The following is a 19,733-nucleotide window of genomic DNA, read 5'->3' as shown; positions in this document are numbered from 1 at the left end:
AATTTAGACCTCCCAGTCATTTAAATTGATTCCCTTGTACTCTGGTAAAATTAAGTTCTAGAGATTTAAACAGAAAACAAATAATGATTACTACATCTTTTTTTTACATTTTTTAGGAATATTGTGCTAATACCTGGAAAAAAAAAACCCACAAAACTCACTGGTGGGTTATAGTTAGATGCTATTGCTGATCTGAAATTACTTGGGAGACTTACTCTGGTATTTGAGCCCCAAAGAGCCTAACTGCAGTTAAAATTGGGAGGAGAAATTACACGCCTCTGAACTACAGAATATCTAGTCTTTCAAAATGAGTTAATTTTCTCATATTTTCTCTGTGCTTTCTGTATCTGCAAATAAAACTACACGTTGCATTTCCTACAGTCGTGCTAGCTTCTGCTGTAGTAGTTACTCCAGATAAATATAGTAATTTTAAAAATCAAGGTTATCAGAATTGCTGGTATTGTACACCTTTGCACAATTAGCAGGTGATTTGCAGTAATTTCTGGTATAGAAGCTTCAGTCTGACGCCTATTGACCCACCCTAAGATGAAATCAATGGCTTGCCAAAGCATCCTGTGAGAAGTATTCCTCTAAATGTCGCTGCTTAGTTCTCCACGAGTGCATCACGGTGATCCAGTTCTCAAGCCAGACTTTCTACCTGGTATACAGTAAGCGGTTTACTGGTTAAATCTTCCATCAGCCTCGTTTATTATTGGAGATGGAAAACCCTCCCAGCTGCAGTCGCTAGGACTTCTGAATTACTGAGTGGTTTTAAAATTTTGGTGCCTGATAGGCACAAAGTGAAGGGGGAGGATAGGCTGCCTTTTATTTGCTGTTTAAAATTAACTTTGCTTATTGAATCACTAGCGCCGAGTGAGAAATAAGATGTAACAGTTTGTGGATACTTGTGGAGTCTTTTCAGAGGCAATTCAAAATTCTGAGTTGCTTATGCACATAGTTAAAACGATGCATAGCTTATGCAAAGGCAGCAGAAGTCCTGCTGTGGTGCAGAAGGAGCTGTTAATGGTGAATGTTTGCATTTAAGATCATTTCTTGGAAGAGGAGTAAAACGAACGTCAAGAAAGCTGTTTGTCTGGGGTAGAATGGTTTTGTTATTTGTCAGCTGCGCTGGCTTGAGGAACTTCTTTTACTCACATCTACAGATGAAGAGAAACAAGGAATTCAAGACAGGAAGGCTTAGGTGTGTATGCTGCTGCTGCCTTAACCCCGCCGGGCCGAATGTCACTAATATGGAGCTGAACTAATGCCTTGAAGCGCCTGTGCGGGTTTGGTTCTCTTAGAGGTGGTGGAGACCGGCGTTGTGGAGTGAATAGCTAGCTCAGTTTCCTCAGACTTGTGCTTGGGACTGTTGGGAACGAGCTCATGGAGAAGAGCAGGCAGGTTGGGTGAGTGTGAAACGAGATGAGAATAGGAGCCACTCTGGGAAGGAGTGGTGTAACAGCCTCAGCGCAGCAAGTACCGAGAAATGGCAATGGAGAGAATAGATGTGAGGAAGGATTGTTCTTGTCATAATGCATCTCTCAACTGATGCTTCAGTTTGTCCAAATGAGGTTGCTGTAATAAGAGAGTCGAAAGTTTTGTTCCCTTAATAGGTCACGGACAGCTAGATGGGACTGTGTTGTTTGCTCAGAGCCCTACAAATATTAGGCTAATTTTAGCACATTCTAAAATATTCTAGAACAATTTGTAGAGTAATTTTTCAGCGTATGTAACTACAGAATCAAAATGAATAGTTTCAGTCAGTGAATTTTAGTGATCTGTTTGGATTTATCATTACTTGGTGGAGTGTCTAATGCATGTTAGAAAAAATTTTTAAAATAAAAGCAGCACTGTAGTTGATGTGTCATAAGGATCATCTTTTTCACAAAGCCCTAGTAGGTGATGGCTTTAGCTCTTGGTTACTGCCAGAGTAACTTCCTGGCAAGGGACGGAGAAAGGAAAGTGGTTTCAGCTGCTAAACACTGCTTCGGAACTGATGAATGAACAGAAGAATTCAGAGAGCGTTTTAGATGAAGTGATCTGAAGTGAAAGACTTAAATATGCGTTCCCTGGATATCTTCGCTTTTTGCATATTAAAATTACAGATTTTTAAGAGAACATATTTGAAAATATATATTCTAGGGTAGTCATGATTTTTGTCATGTGCTAGTAGCAGAGTGTAAAAAACCGAAACGAAACAAATAACAAAACAAACAAGAAAACCCAACCAAAACCAACAACCAAACACCCCCAAAACCCCCATGAAACCTTTTTCAGAATAGTCGATTAATGTTTTTTTGGAGACAGATTCCTTGGTAATTTTTTCCATTACTTTTTTGTCAGTGCTAATGATGTATGTTAGCTGTATGTCTTTATATATATATCTTTGGCCTCTTCAGTCTGTTTTCCAGGCTTGATGTGTTGATTATCTCTTCTTCTTGAGAGTACAGACTGGAGCTGAGATAATGATTCAGGCTAAGACAATGTAAAAATAAAGTTCAGATCTTTTAATCTCAGACCAGATTCCTGAATTATTTGACTCTTGGGTTGTGATGTGCATGTGCACACACAGTCCTTCTCTGGGAAGATGAGATTTGATTTGGTCCTGGGATGAAATGTGGCTCTTTAAAATCCTGGACTTCCTTGGGATGGGAAAACCATTCCCTTTCCAGATACGCATACTGAAATTTAGTAAAGCAAGTCAGGCATATTTGAAATACACTTATTTTTAAAGTTGCTTAGACTTCATTAATTCAAGAAAATATGCTCTTGGATATGGAACAGTAGTGGTGAGGCTGCAAAATAGTGTATTTTAGCAAGAAAGTCTGAAAATTGTTTTAGTTTAATTTGATGGTTTTCAAGCCTAAGTATTACAATTGCACAATAGTATTAAACATATGAGAGGAAAAAGGAACCTGTTGTACGCTGTCAAACTCGCTCTCTGATAACAGAAAGATTAATTTTGGTTGGGCCTCTTAGATTATCACAAGTATGAGATTGAAATGGGAATAACAAGGTTTCTTGTATAATGTATGGCTGCTGAAAAAGATTAAACAAGATTCCATCCCTGAGATGGCTAGGACTGATGTACTTTGGGGAATTTAGTTTTGCATTTCATCTATTCTGTGAAGAGTGCTTTTTGTTTATTTCTAGCTGAATATGTAAACTTTTGAGAGACACCTCAGCTGGACTCCCAGAAAACCTAGATGCAGTGAGATATTACTTGTCCTGTCTCCCTGAGGAATTTCAGCTAGGATTAAACTAATTTCCTGCAAATCTTGACTTCGTAGTCATTTCTTTCACTAGGATTTTTTGTTTGCGCCTTAAAGTTCTTTTATAAAGCATGTGTGCTAGGATGGCATTTAGATGACCTTGGTTTAATTTGAAAACAAAGGAACAGAAGTCTTTGGAACAGGGCTGATGCTCACTTTCCTCATTAGAAAGGTTCAAACCTTTTGATCACTGCTATGAAACTTCAGTGCCTCTTGGGTAGACGGTAGCTGATGAAGTCAGGACTGGTGCTGAAGGATGCTAAAGCCTTCATTTTAGTGACAAGTTTAGGAAGTATTTCCTAGGGTTGCATTCTGCCAGGGGAGCTTCTTTTATTGCTGTCGCCTTCTGCACCTGTGTCTTCTAAGTGTGGTCTTTTCTAGGATTTTTTTTTTTCCTACTTGTTCCTGTCCCAGTGGCTTCTGTTTCTCCAGTTTATCTCATCATGTGCTACTCTTCTGGGTGTCAGGGTCTTCTGCATTCCAGTCAGACTTCTTATCTTGCTTCTCCTGGCCTAGGCAGCCAGTACAGTGAGTGCTGATAGTAAATGGGCGACACCTTGGTTCCTGCATTTGGTTATACTGTCCCAGAAATTTCAAAGAAATTTCTGCTTGTCTTGTTTCCAGAAAATAACACGCTTGTGTTTCTGGGTATGTGTGTGTGAGGTGCAGCAACAGAGCATGGCAGATGCAAATGCAGTCTTCGGGAAACTCTGGTACCAGATCCACTGAGCTATTGTTGGTATTCGGGGAAACCAAAGGGACCGGTTTCCCTGCCAGTTGAGAGGACAACGGGTGAAGGACTTAGTGCTGTCTTTCCTGGCGTTACGTGTTGTGTGGATACTGCTCAGCTAGAAACAAATCTTACAAAAACTGATTTCTTACAGTGGAATTTGTTCTTTTTGACAGCATAAAATGCACGTGTGGCTATGGGTTGGAGAAGTACAAGCCTTACTTTTGGCAGCAGCTCCTCTTCAGATCTGTAGAAGTTCGTTGTAAAAACCTGCATTTCAGAAGTGATTCAGTTTTAAAATTTTGAGAATTGCATTTTCTGTATTTCTTCTGGAAGTCCAGATATTTTAATTTGAAGCAGCTGTTGCTGAAGTTGTGTGCCATTCTGTTCAGGGTGCAGTGATTAAAGCTTGTGGTACAGCTGTAATGGGGACTGTAGCATTTTCAGTAGCTATGTCAGTGGATTACTTCCACAGCTTTTAGGAGCCGCACAGTTAATGCGTTAGGCAGTGAATCATAGGATAACTTTCAGCAAATGTATTTAACTTCATCAGTAGGTTCTGTGGCCCATGCTGGTTTTCGTTTTTGCTATGATGATGCCTTAGTTCTTGGATCAGGAATATCTGAAGAAGCAGCTGTAACCTGCCCGTGCATCCTTTCCTGCTGCAGTCGGCTGCAGTACTGCATCTTGTCGTATTACAAATGAGTATATGCAAGCTCAGATAATTCATTGTTTCATACGTGTTTTCCGTTTCAAATTATATTACCTTGTGGTGGGTTGACCTTGGCTGGATGCCAGGAGCCCACCAAAGCTGCTCTGTCGCTCCTCAGCTGGACGGGGGAGAGACAATTTAATGAATGGAGATAAGGACAGGGAGAGATCACTCACCAGTTACTGTCACGGGCAAAACAGACTCAGCTTGGGAAAAGTAACAATTTATTACCGATCAAATCAGAATAGGGTAATGGGAAATAAAACAAATCTTAAAACACCTTCCTGAGCTTAATTTCACTCTCGATTTCTCTCCCTCCTCCCCCCAGCAGCACAGGGGGCAGGGGATGGGGGTTTTGGGCAGTTCATCACATGCTGTCTCTGCTGCTCCTTCCTCCGTGGGGGGAGCACTCCTCACACTCTTCCTCTGCTCCAGCGTGTGTCCCTTCCACAGGGTCACAAGTCCTGCAGTGAACCTTTTCCAGCGTGGGCTTCCCACAGGGTCACTGGAAGGCTTAAAAAGTATAAACCAGAAGGATAAGGACCTCTTTAATGTTTTTTGTTATTGAGCACTGAACATTCGCTGTTATATTGTGACTTTTTAAAGTTGCCTGCAAGGGTGATGATTTATTTTTTTTAATAATGCTTTTTTGGTAATAAAGTTGTCTTTTTTTGTAGATAAAATACAGAGTTTGAATGAAGATAATGAGAAGAACAGTCATCTCATCTATGAGAATGCTGAAGACGGTAACAAAAGCAATGCTGAAACTACAGACACTTCTGGATACAACATTGAAGCCAAGGACTTGCCTGATTCTTGGGACTCCCACATCGGAAAACCAGCAGACTCTCCATCAGAACCATCTCAGACAAAGGGGCCATTAAGAACTCACTTGTATGAATGGGAGGATGAAACTGAAGACACCAGAACTGGAGAGTATATATTAGATTTTGACAATGAACATCTCTCAGAGATGAAGAGCAAGGATGAGGAGTGTGATAAAGAAGATACTGAAAATCCAAAGGAAGCCATTAGTGAAGAGCTTGTGCAAACTATTCCTAGGCCAAGCAACTGTAGGACATACTGTCGATCCAACAAAGCAAAACCACAGGGGGCAACAAATTTTGACAAGCTAATGGATGGCACTAGTCAGTCTTTATCCAAAGCAAACAGTGAGTCAAATAATGATGGTCTGAACCCAGCAAGAAAAGTTTCTTTAAGTAGTGGGACCAGTTTTAGAGGGACGGTTGGACGGACTAGAGACTACACTGTTCTACATCCATCTTGCTTGTCAGTTTGTAACGTTACTATACAGGATACCATGGAACGAATCGATGAATTTACCACAGCAGCCCCTACTGACCTGGGAGAAGCTGGCCGCTTAAGGAAAAAAGCAGACATTGCTACTACAAAAACTACAACCAGGTTTCGACCAAGCAATACCAAATCCAAAAAGGATGTCAAATTAGAGTTTTTTGGGTTTGATGATCAAGATGAGGGAGGGGGAGATGAAGGCGCCTCTCGAAGTTCTGGGAGTTCCAATTACAAAATCAAGTACTTTGGGTTTGATGACTTGAGTGAGAGTGAGGATGAAGATGAAGAGTGGCAGGTAGCAGAAAGGAAGGCTAACAAAAAACGAAGTAGAACTGCACCATCTTCTTCGCTACAGTCAACCTCTGACGGCAATGAAAACTGTTCCCAGGATAGCCAGCTCAGTACTAACGCGGGTAAGGAGAACTCTTCTGGAATACATACTTACTATTTACATTTAGTTGACCTTTGTATTTTGGTATTTTTACAGTATACCTAGGAGTTCGTTGATTTGGAAATCTGCAAGTTAAATTCGCGTATTTCTGATGTGGTGGTGTTGATGTTTCACAGCTGTCTGGAAATAGGCTTTATATCACCTCATCTCTTGCCAGAGGTAGAGGTTTTTTTCTTTTAGAACAGAAGATTCTTACCTTTTTGGTGGGTTGAGCATACAGTACCTATGCCTGGATGGCAGATATCTTCCCACAGAAGCTCCACATCAACCCAAGATTGTGGAGCTGAGTGCAGAAAATTAAGTAGCTCTTAGAGATGTGAAATATCATTTTCCTTTTGGGTTTGGTTTTTTTGTTGAACGCATTTGTAAAGAGCTTGGACCTTTCTTGATTTCCATCTTATTCAAGGATGCATGGCTTGAGAGGGAAGCTGTGGGGACCCCTGGGATGCCAGCCAGATGACTGGCTTTGGCTGTACCTCTGCATATTGATGTATTTCTAGTTTTGTTTCCAGTTTTCAGCTCTCAGTCTTCTGCACAGGGAGGGTGTGTGTGTACACGCACATACACTTACACACATATAAGTAAAACTGTTCACACAAAATATGCTGAGCAAGTGCTGGAGTTTGAGTGCCTTTGAAAAATTAACACTTGCCTGGTGGTCGGTTGGGTCCCGTATAATGACTTTGATCAAGGTTGAAGTGTGTGGGTGAAGAACAAAAGGAATAACTTCAGGGAAAGGTTTCTTTTAGCTTTTTCTTCTTGAAAAAGTCTAATGCTAGCGAATCATGCGTGTTGGAATAAGTATTTCAAAATGCTGCCACTGTTCTAGGAAACTTTTGGTCCTCCATTTTGGAGCGTGAAGCATGAGAAGTTTTTATCCATTCAGTGCAGCTACATTTGTAAGACTTTGGCATAATGTATTTCATTGTGATGGGGAGAGGGGAGGACTCAAGTCTAGCCTTGCAAGTGTTGGAGAAGCTGTTTCTGCCTACAAATAGCTTCTACTAATATAATCCAGAAATAAAATTTCGTAGGAAAAAAAAAGATCATTTCTCTGTTCTAATTATAGTGGTTTCTAAAACCAGAATTGTCTCTAAGCCTTTTAATCAAATGTGAATTTAACTGCTAGGGTTTTTTACAAACTATAAAAGGGCCAAATTGATACTGATGTTACATGAGAAGATTGTGTTTTTCAAACAACCCCCCCCTAGATTTGTTTTGGTAAAATTCATTACAATCAGATATTTGCATTCAAGTCTCTTTGGAAAACAAGTTACAGGGCCACTTATGAAATACTCCATCTGAGTCCCTTTCTCTCACAAGTCTTTGCTCAGCCATTTATTCCAAGGAAAAAAAAAAAATCACTTATAGCGTTAATGCAGCTGAGATGCTGACCCATCAAATAATCCTTTCAGTTGCTGTCCTCTGGAGTCTCAGAATATCTACAGTTTGCATTCAGCACTACATTCACCAAGGAGGCCATTATACTCCGAGGTATCACAGATTATTTCTTTGAAATATCTTCCTAAGAGATTCCCATGGCACGGGTAGAGGTAAATTCGTGTGTTGTTAGTTTCTTAATAACACTTCTCGGGTAAGAGCTACCTCTCAGTGCTTCTGCTGAGAGATGCTTCCCCTTTATTTTGCTTCTCCTTTGCTCATTTGATTCCTGTTTTGTGCTACTGTAGCAGGGTAAGATTTGACTTGCTTGCTTTCTTCTAAAAATTTAAAGGATGACAGGAAGTTATTTTCCTAAATTGCAGCACATTCTGTGGTTTAAACCTGTACTACAGATAATAAAAGTGAGGAGTCTGATGTTGCCCTAAAATTTGTAGGACTCCTTGATACATTTCATGCTGTCTTCTCTCAGACCTTTGAAAATTTTGAGCATCGTGATCACTCAGAACAGCCATAGTAAGGTCCTTAAATGTAGTCGTGCTGAGCCTGAGAATTTCTCAAGGGCTTCTGGATCAAAACCTGAAGTTGCAGTAAAATGTGACATTGCTGTGAGGTGTTGTCTTTACATACTGAAAAAAAGTGGCTTCTGTGTCCATGGAAAACGCCAGCTTTGAATCCGACCTTTAGAAAAGGCTTTCAGAACATGTAAAACTTGTTCCTGAAGTTACACTCAGTACTGAGAGGTGCTGAGTTCTGTACTAACGAATAAATCCACAGATAAAAAGCCGGTGTGACTGTTCCAGGTTGGCAGGTGAGATGCCAGATTGCCTCTCTGAATTCCAGCCCTGGAAATTCCTAAGACTGATTTTGACCTTCTGTGGACTAAGGAATGTTATATGACATAGACAGTTTTTCAGTAGATTTGATGCTTTCTGTTAGTCCTACAAAATTTTGGCCATAATACCAATTTGGTTACTTGCCATAATCTAGGCCTGGTTTTATGAAACCTATTTTAGGATCTTAGTATAAAACAGCATGCAGAGATTTTCTAATGGAACTGGAAATAGACTGTTCCTTCCAGTCTACTAGCTCACAGTTGAGGGAAAGTCAGTTTAATATTAGTACATATTTAAATGCTTCTGCAAATGAAATTTAAGGAAACACTAAAGACTAGATGGACAGTATTGAGTGCAGGACAAAATGCCAACTGGATAAATTCCATTTTAGTTACTGTCTTTCACTGAAGCATCTTTTCTGTTGTTCACTTGTATGATAGGCTTGTGTGCTGAAATGATTAAAAACCACCAAAAAAGAAAATAAATCCCCCCAAAAAGCCCAAACCAGGAGATGCTCCAGCTTTTAAATTCCTAGATGCTGTTCACAAACTTTGCTTTTTTTAATGAAGGTGCTTCATAACTTTGAGATTTTTGATGAAGCTTTGAGTTCTACTCACAGTTGCCATTTTTTTGCCATTGCGATCTAAAGTTCTGCCCTGTCAGTGGTGTAGCAGCGCAGTGCAGCAAACTCCTTTCACTTGAGCCTCTGGAGCCTGCCAGAATGCCAGGGGCTGAAAGTACTGGAGAGACTTCACTACATCTGAAACAGTACCTGTGTCGTTTCCCTAGCCAGGATACAGGATGACTCTAGTAAAGAGAAGCTTTTAATACCAGAGGAAAAAATGACTTAATTGTGACTTGACTGTGTTAATCAGTGGGGAGTTTTATCCAAGAGAAATCTGACCTAACGATAAAGAAGAGTAAATCTTGACCAAAAATAACTTCAAGATTCAGTTTTGAAGAGCAAACCTGTATCTTTGGAGGGGGTTCTACTTCTGGAAATAACTGTGCTGTCAGTTTGTTTCTGTCTTTTGGGGGGTCATGAAGATTTCTAATATATTTAACTTCTGAACTTGCAGTCTCAGAATGCTCTATTGTCCACCTGTTCAGCTGGGACACCTAGGGCTATGTTAATGCTTCTTTTACTACTTTTCAGTTTGGCCAGTGACAATAAAATTACTACAGAAAGTGACAGGCATTTAAAAAAAAAATAAATACTAAAATTAAACATTTCCATATCTCTATATAGATTTACATAAGCAGGATAGAACAGTTGCTGTGAAATTTTCTGCTAAAGGAAGATTTGTCCTCTCTAACATGCTTATGTTTATTTGGTTCACCTCCTTCACTATATATCTCATGAGCAGTATAGTAATGAACAACTACGGTATTCTTAATTTATAGTAGCAGTTATCCTGTAAGTATTACAGCTTAGCCTTTTGCTTTGTAAATCAGTTCAGATATACAGCTTAACCTTTGTGTCATGCATTCTTTTTCCTTTCAGTGGTCAAGATGAGATCCCTATACTATTTTTGGATAATAAAACAGCTTTTGTATATAAGCATCTAATACTCAGTTCATTTCTGGTGAGCGAACTTGCCCAGTTTTTTTTTTTCTTCCTTTGCACCACCTCAAAAACTGAATCACCTTAATTGGTAAATACTTTTAGCCAGTTAAAAGTACATCAGTGTCCTCAAAGGCAGATCCTGTTTGGACTTCAAAATCTTCTGCACAATTACCCTTAGGCACTAAAACAAAAGTGTGTTGTTTTTCCCCAGGAGATTTACTGTGGTGTTGCCTTCTAGTTGGTCTTGGAACATTTTTCCAATTTAAGCCGAGACAGGCAAATTATCTCAAAGATTATAAATGCCTTCAAAATGGTTGGGTAGAGGAGAAGAGGCCTTACATGCTTTCGTATTGAGAAAAAGGTGAACATGTTCATCTTCTGTGAGGTGGAAAAACCCCCATCCCTACAAGAGAGAGCCAGTGGAAAACAGCTTCGTTGGAGTTCCTGCTTACCAACTACTCGTGTCTTTGCCTGGCTCAGTTAATATTAAGAGAAGACTTCTCCCCTACACCCTGTTTAGGTTGGATTTGGAAATCTGGTGAGATAACATATGCAGAGTGCTTTTAGGATACCTAGAAGGCCTCAAAGAGCATTGCTCAAATAAAAGCATCCCAGATAATATTATGAAACTAATCTTGAAAGTGATTGCTATGCTAGCAATGTCAAAAAATGCAAAATTGTCCTATTGTAAGTAGGAGTTAAAACGTTCTTATCGAGAAGTTTCTTTGAATTTAAAATTGCCTAATTTAAACGGGTTATTTCAGTATCACACAGGAGTAGAATTCAGACAAACTTAGATGATTTTAAAGTTGTGGCTTAGTTGATACAGAGCACTGTTAGTCATTATTAACCACAATATCAGCTCCAAGTCTTAGCACAAGGCACAAATTATTGTGCTGATTTGGTGGGTGAAAACATGACTACAGTAATTACAAACATGCAAGTCGCTCCAGAAATGTAGGACAAGTGAGTTATTTTTTAGCTTTTAATCTACAATAGGAGGGTTCAAGTTCTGTTGGTTTGTCTTTTCTTTGGGGATTACAGTCAGTGCCTGGCTGCTTCTAAAATATTTCAGGATTTGTAAGGTTGTGTATCAAAACAGTTGACTCCTTTGATGCGTTCCACCAAAAGACTAAGTTGACTCTTACATAGATTTGCAAGTAGTTTTGCTTTATTTCAGTTAATGAGAATCAGTCTGTAATGTTTTTTTTTCTCTGTTAGACTAATTTTATCAAAGCATCTTTTCAAGTCAGCTATTTTCAGAGGGGTTGTTGATGTTGTCAGCGCTAGAGTTTAAGAACAACTTAAATACAACTAAACTGAAAACCAGTGGTCTGGAATGTGAGGCTGGGTCTGGTGCTGCCAAGCCCACTGAAATTTACTGCAATTTAAGAAACTTTTGAGCCTTATTTTAAGAATACTTACATCCCCCAGACTAGATCACTTCTGTGTCCTTGTGAGTGCCATTAGAAATTTACTTGCCTGATTTACTTTTGATTCCCTCCTCACCTAGGCACTGGACTGGTCCTGGTTACTGGATGTGAGGGCACTTGGGATTAGAGGAACCTATCCAACCTGCTTGTATTTCTGCAGTTTTCAAGTAGCAGCAGCTTCTCTGGAATAGATCAGTTTTCTAAACTGTATATCAGATGAAACAGTGCTTCTCTGTGTCTGTCTTTATTTCCATCTTGAAGGTGATGGTAACTTCTGGTTTATACTGAGTAAAAAAACTGGTCTCCAAGGGATAATGCTTCAAACACAACACAAGTCTAGAGAAAAAAAAATAGGACAAGAGTTTACTTAGATCAGTCAAGTTCAGATTTACAGTCCAAAACTGAGGACTAGAACTACTGGTAAAGCCAGTATTGAGTATGTTGAAAGGTCACTTCAGTGGTTGCTTCTAGCTGACCCCTTTCTGAGCTGATGACCATTTTTTTTAAATACTTTTTGTAGCAGAATAGGCAAATATAAACAGGCTGACTTCAGGAGAAGTGGAGTAGGATCAATTGTTTAGTACTGTAATTGTAGTGAGAAATATTCTTCTAAATCTCTTAATTTCACGCTTTTGAGGAACCCCATCTACTGTTTAATTCCTCTGCTGCACAGAGTTGTAACAGCAAGCCATACATAAGCACTATAAAAGGTAACCTGGGATTCACAGGAGTGAAAAATGGGAAATAATAACTTGAAGCTTACACAGTGGGCAAGAGATACTATCATGATCGTGACAGTGTACCTTGTATTCTATCTTCTGTGTATTATGACAGTCCATTTAGTAAACCTAAGCTCCATCCAGAACTGTGTTCGGCTTTAAAGTTGATTTCTGATGAAGATTGTTTGTTTATTGTATTTCAGAAGCTCTACATGTGGAAATGTCCGATGCACGAAATGCTCCAGCAGTTCAACAGCTTTCAGTATGGTTGTTTCATGTCTATATTTACATTTTACAGATCTTCTGGAGTTTTCAGAGGATGCATCTGGTGTGCCCGAAGGCAATAAGAAATCCACAAATAAACAAGGTGATAAATCTAAGGAAAACACCAGGAAGATTTTTAGTGGGCCAAAGCGGGTGAGTAATAATACTGAGCCCAAGACAAAGTTCTTATTTTAATTAACTGTTCAGTATTTATTATATATATATATATATATATATATATATATATATATAAAGAGGCTTTTGTTGCAGTTTGCATCTGCACTTGCAATAATTTTGTGGCTTTTAAGATTAGATCTGGAAAGGTAAAACCTTCAAGTGCAAAATTTTTGTATGAATTGCTGGGAATTTCACTTTCCAGATGCAAGTCTGGGGCTGCATGATGGTAACGTGCAATGTAGATACATTCCCTTCTAGATGACTGTTAAAGCAGAGCACTATTAAATGCTGTGTGGTTTGGTTTTTCCTTTTTTTTTTTTTTTCTTTGCTCTCCAAAGAAATACCTACGATGATATATAATTAATGCTTTCTAAAAGCTTTAAGTTTGGCATTGGTATAAACTTTATAAGGACAAGTGCCTCAATAGCACGTGGAAAAGTGAGATTTTTTTTTTCCTTTTCATGAAAAGAAGAAAAGTAACCCCCAGTCCCACCCCCATATACCCAAGCTATGTGCATTCAGTATGAATTTGCCCTTTCATACTGTGAATGGAGCTTATTCATTTTGTTGATGCTAGGTGTGGTTTATCTTACCTCTTATTATAGGTTACTCAGTATTTTGAGGCTTTTAAGAATGTGCACACAGCAAAAATTGTGTTCAGCTGTTAGGTGAAAGTTTGCAATAGTGGGATCGATGTAATCTCCATTAAATGAAGTTTTTATGACTTGATTGTCCAGGACACTCATTATTTGATGGTTACAGGCCTTTTCAGATGCTTTTTGCATAACAAGTTCCCATTGTCTGGTGAGGAGAATAGCTGTCTCGACATGGTTGCAATCCAGAACTGGTGTAATAGTAGAAAGAGGGAACTGGAGAGGGAAATGCACTTGTATTTCTCCTTTCCCTTTGAGTTCCATCAGTTTTGCAAGACTCAGCAGCTGCATGCTGTAATAGAAACTCTCCTTTGTATGTGTTCAGAATATGTTCAGCAGTCTTAACAGTTCTAAATTATTATTTTTTAATTTTCCTTGTTATTTTTCCTAAAGAATTAGATCACACTCTAAAATTTCTCATAAAGGTACCTAATTACTTTTGGTACGTGATAGTTTCACTTGAAATAATTTTTTAAGGTTCTTTTTGCACTTCCAGAACCAGAAGATTTAGTATCTCCCCAGCTGTGTTGCTGTAGAATCATTTTCCATTTAAAATGTGGATTTGTGGGTGGACAAAGGAGGGCAAATTTGATTTATTTCTCAAAACAGGCAAGGGAATATTTTCGTTTGGGAGGACACATGACCAGTAAGTACTGTCACTTGTAATGTCCTCTTGGAAAAAAAAATCTCTCTTTGTTGCTTCGTGACTCTGGACAGAATGGGGAGCTCTTGCCTCCAGAGTTTGAAGTCAGGCTATTGATAAGTGAGGAGGGTCTTTTCAGAACATAAATAGTATTTCTTACAGATGAGAGTTGCTCAGCTTCTGCTGATTAAATAACCAGTTTTTAAGAATCAGCCTCCTATCAGTGAACGTGTTACAATAGGCTGAGAAACAGAAGCACAGGGAATGTAAATTTAACTGTACATTTTTTGCTGTATTTTTTAGCAGCATTAAAACAGCTGTGGGTGTTCTGGTAAATAACACTTTTTTAAATAAAAATGTTTAATATTTATATGCTTCAAATACTATTCTATAATGGCATTTTATGTGTTACTTGTTTAATGTTTATAGGAAAGGGGGTTTAATTAGTTTTGAATGTATATATCATGAAATGATGTGGGGGGAAAAAAACTTATGGCAGTATCGTACTCTGAGAAAAAATGGTTTCAACTCTAGAAAATTCTCAACTGGGACTAAACTTATGTGGGAAGGGTGAGAATTAAACAGCCTTTTTGACCCTGTAGTGATATAATGGACCTAGAAGTAGAAATTGCTGTAATTGCGATTCAGCTTTTAAACTTTAATGTTCTCTAATCATACAACTGTTACATGGAGTTACTGAAAAAGCTTGTAAAACTTGTTTTGATGGTAATTAGAGACGCTATAATTATCTTCCTAAACTAGAGATAGAGACTCTTAATCTCAGTCGCATTTTAAGGGAATTTTCATTCTGGGAATGAAAAAAAAAAAAAAAGGACTAAAAGTATTAAACAGACCAAAACTAAAAAATGATCTCTGGAACTTCTTCACTGTCTCACCACCTTTTTTCTTGTAGAAACTAGCGGGTATAGTATTATTTTCTGCTGTGTTAGAGGTAGGGCACTTTGCATCACGCTGAACTGAAAAGCAAACAGCTGTGTTCCTCAGGAAGCAGCAGGTGGTATGGTTAAACTCCAGTAGATCCACAAAGCAGAAGTATTTTTTCCAGTTCGTAGGCAGCAGGACTCTCGTGCTTGTTTGTGCTTTTGAAACTTGACCATTGTACTCTAATGTTAAAGTCCAGTTCTTGAAACTTTGAGCATATGGGTAATAAAAGATTACAGACCTTATTGACTTAGTGAATGACAGTGTTTCTGAGAACTGCGTTTAACGTAAGGAGTCTCACTGAATCCCGGGGTGTTCACACACATCATAACGAGCATAAGAGTTGCAGTAGCATGTACATTATAGGAGGTATGTAAAGTCTCCACCAGAATTCTGCTTTTAAGTGAATTAAATCTCTTTATCCTGAGCCTGAGTTACAGGGGGAATATTAAGTTCTGTAGCAACATAATTATGTACTTACAGTACATAAATACTGGCATTAGTTGACTTGCAAATTATGGGTGTGAAGCATACATGAGTAACATCTGCAAAAGTTTGTTTGCAGCTGTTTACAATTTTAATTCAACTGGTTCAGTAACTCGTGCTCTAGCACAAAAGGTGGGGAACTCTATGGGGCTGTGATGTGCCCACCTGCTGGTCCCGTTGGGCTTCCTTCCCCTTCTACAGATGAAGCTAATTCTCAGTTATCAGGCAAAACCCAGTAAGGTACACACGAACTTTTTGTTGCTGTGGTCCAAATCTACTCAGACTGAAGGCTTGAAAATAGGGTCCATAAAAATTGTTTCCTGAGATTTCTTGCTCCTGCCCCTCTCACCACAAACTTGGGCTGGAGTCAGGATATGAGGAGAAATCAGTTTTTGTAGGAATACTCTGTAACAGTTCCCAGTGGTCTAATGCAAATTATGCATGTCTCTAAATAGGAACCTGGAAAAAAACCAAGGTAGAAATGTAAAATAAAGAGAACTAGTCTATCCCCAAACTTAATCTTTTGATTGATCGGTCCTAGAAGTTGATGACTGCCTGGTATTTTGTGCCAGAGCTGTACTGTCAGTTCAGCGGTTCTCTTGTCCAGCATGTCATTCAGGACCACCAAACCCTCTGAACTGCAAATTTTCTGGGATGGCCCTCTGCTGTTGAACTGGAAACGTGTGCTAAAGAGTAACCTGCAGCTCTACGCTGATCTTAGTTCTGCCTCTGGCCATAGGAAACCAACTGAGACAAGGTGAATACTGATTACCTTTGAATATTCCAAGGTAAGAATGTAAATAGAGTTGCAAATCAAAATTATAAGGTATGGGAGCATTTCAGCTTGAGGGGCCAAGGAGACAGGGAAGACTGTAATCCTTCTGTTAGTGCTTTTCAGTGCTGCTAAGACATATGGGAGACTTACTCTGTCGCATGGAGTGAGACAAAGGAGGTATAACAGCAAAAAGCACTGACTCTTTCAAGTAGACATACCCAAAGGCAGTCTCCACGGTGTGTTTTCTCAAAGTAGCATGAGATTTCAAGCTGTGTCAGGATTTTATTTACCTTTACAAATTAGTCTTTCGGAATTAATTTCTTAGAGGTTGATATTTCATAAAGCTTCCATGCTTTATGAATTGACAGAATGCAGTTTAGCACCTATAAAAGACTGAGATTTTCTTGAGAAGATAAAACATACACTTTCTGTGATTGGTAACATGAGGAGGAAGGTACTCGCTGCATGGGGAGTCTACGCTAGTGATTCATGGACTGTTCAAACTAAAACTGACCTGAGTGCTAATCCATTGCTGAGTGACTTCTGACTTCACTTAAAATTTGTGTATTTCCCTTAACTAATCACTTTTGCCATGAGAATTGAATGTTTATAAACAAATTCAAACTAGTTTATTTTTTTTTGTATTCTTGTGTCCTGTTATGCCTGAAGAAATTTCTCTAAACTCGCTTGTTGAGGTGGTACCTCTAGAAAACCTCTCTGGATTGTGGCTCTCTAGATATTCCCCCACGTGTGCACAGTGAATGGGAAGAACAACATTACATCAGTGTAGAGGTTGGGGTTTTTTTTTCCCCTATTGTGTGCACGCATTGGCTTGTACAGGGTAAGGTATGGAAAAACCTCTTTGCCTCCTTTACTTGATTAGCACAGTGTTTCCTTTGGGCCACTCAAGTACTGGACCACAGAGTTTCCAGTGCAAAGAACTTTCCTTGTTTTTTAACAGTGGCACTGCTTGAAAGTCATTCCAGTAATGTGAAATGCATTTGTCAGGAAAAGCCGAGATCTTGTATTACGCATTAAAAAAAAAAATCAACCAAAAAAGCCCAATCACCAAAAAAACCCCAAACCCAGCAAAGCCCTGCCTACTGCAAGGACTGTTTTTTCCTGAAAAAGACAGAAAATAACCAACAGAAGTCTTTGGCGAAGCTGCCTTTGCTCTCCTTTTGCTCCACCTGCTCACTCCCATTTCCTCTCTCCTTCAGTTTCCCAAGGTTCTGTATTGAACTAAATTGAGGAACCCATCTGTGTTAAAAAAGATACCCCCCTAAAAGGAAACATTTAACACATAAATCCCAGTTCGGTTCACTGGGAGACTGTAAACAATTGTATCCACCCAGTTGAGGGAACCGAAGAAGAGAGATTAAGTCATCTTAACCTGGTTAAGTCAACATTGCAACTGAGAAATGCTCACTAAACACAGCCGGCGTTAGCAGGATTATATGCATTCCTTTGATCAAGTGACATTAATAGAGTTAGTCATGACAGTGGTGTTGAATACATGAATGAAATCATTGCTGAATTCAGACGTGGCTTAGCCAACAGACTGCTTCTGAACACTGTATCCAAGATAAAAACTTGATCCAGTCATAACCCTGGAACTATTTATTGCTTTTCATGTTTTATTCAAGTTTTAGGAATAAGTGCTGTGTTTTGTGCCCAAGAAGGTACAGAAATGTGTGCAAGATTTCCAGGTGTGTTTTTGGGACAGACCAGTTGGCAGGACGTGTTAAATCACTATGTGAACAGCACTAATTTTCAGTTATCAAGTGCTGACCCAGCAAAATTGGCAAAAAAAAAAAAAAATTTTTTTTTTTTTCTTTTGTGTGACTTCAGTTTGATCTGCAACTAGTCCATAGTTGATTATTTAATTGCATCTTTCTTGTCCTGTAGGCAGGTTTTTATCATGAGTGAATTCTTTTCACTGAGCTGCCATATCCTTGTTAAAAATTTTGGGCACTGTGAGAAACTGTCAATCCTTGAAAATAAATCTTCTGTGTGAATCTGTTTTTCCTAATAGGATTTACTGTAATACAAGTTTAAGGGTATAACCTATGAGATCTCTTACGGGTTGGTGTGAGCTTTTTCCACTGGTGCTTGGTGCTGGCTGGAAGAAGCTATAAATATCAGTTTGAACCAAATGCTGTGTCTAAGTTTACTTGAAGTCCAGGATGAAATACTTGTACCTGATCTCTGAAAGTGTTTTGAAATCAGAGAAGTACGAAACCATGCAATGGCTCTTGGTTAGACTGAGTAATCTTACAGCTAATATGGCAATGACGTGTGCATGGGAGGGGAAAGAAACTAGGCTGTGCTGTGAGCTGTAGTTTTCCATTTAGCTTGTATTATACTTTAAAGCAGATGTTTATCAAAGACATCCTGCAAATAGTATTTGTTTTTGCTTGCCTGCAAAAGAACCTGCATTTCCCCAAATGACATTTTAAAAGATATTTCCTTTAATTTTTTTTTTTTTTTTAAGATTTATTATATTTGAAGATTATCTTTCAGTGTACAGGCTCAGGTTAAATATTTTTCCATAGCATATTTGAGGTAAACAGTCCTGGAAAAGCATCCATGGAAGTGTAATTCTAAAGTTTTGCTGTATCAGTCATAGCCCTTTCCATACATTTCACAGTAGGATCAGGGTAGACTAGTAAGAGCTAATTTTTAAAAGAACTGCTTGTATTTATCTTGCATAACCTTTAGGAAAAGAGTGTCAGACCAAAAGGTTGTGAACAGTTATAGCAAAACATTTTTTCAGTGATACTAAACTGCTAATACTACATACAGTGAGCTGCTATTTGTGTCCTAATTTAGGATTTCAAAATTGCTTTTTTTTTTAAATTGGAAAGATTATTAGTTAGTTGACATTTGCTATTTTGACTCTGTTGAGGAGTTGAGCTGAATTTTGACAATCAAATTATTCTGTGAAATCTCCAGCTTGTATCAGTTCGGTGCTAAGCCAGCAGTCTGTTTCATCAGCAGTTTGAGGTGGTCAGATCTGACAACCTGTGACAGCATGTTGCTGCTTCTGCAGTACATTCCTTTCATTTACTGGTTGGTGCTTCTGGCAGATGGTCTGCCCAGTCCTGAACTGAAGAGTTTTTTTATGGGTTTTTTTGTCCAAAAATTATTTGGTGGAATGATGCACAAGGGATGAGCTGTTCTGAGTGCTAACCAATTATACACAGCATGTGTATTTTGATCAACTTTTATATTGCTGGTATAAAAATTAATTTTTAAAAAAATGAGATGATAAAAGGTAAGATAAATATGTTTCTTAAATAGTGGGTTTGTTAAAAACCAAAGCTTCATATTGATAAAATTATTTCATTTAACCTTTGGA

The 19,733-nt window shown here is 38.6% G+C and overlaps 1 protein-coding gene across 5 annotated transcripts in view; it reads left to right on the top strand.

Moving 5' to 3' along the window:
* The window catches only part of WAPL (WAPL cohesin release factor), a 72,374-nt gene that overhangs the window by 18,509 nt on the left and 34,132 nt on the right, over positions 1–19,733 (top strand). For all 5 annotated transcript variants that reach the window (XM_074924461.1, XM_074924464.1, XM_074924460.1 and 2 more), the window contains exons 3-4: positions 5,392–6,441; positions 12,731–12,849. In XM_074924461.1, the coding sequence (XP_074780562.1) occupies positions 5,392–6,441; positions 12,731–12,849 (1,169 nt within the window). The remainder of the gene's footprint in view (positions 1–5,391; positions 6,442–12,730; positions 12,850–19,733) is intronic.

This window comes from Athene noctua, chromosome 21 (genome assembly GCF_965140245.1).
Source record: "Athene noctua chromosome 21, bAthNoc1.hap1.1, whole genome shotgun sequence".
In the NCBI taxonomy this organism is placed as follows: domain Eukaryota; kingdom Metazoa; phylum Chordata; class Aves; order Strigiformes; family Strigidae; genus Athene; species Athene noctua.
The sequence above is the reverse complement of the archived record's forward strand: the minus strand, read 5'-3'. Positions and strand labels throughout refer to the sequence as shown.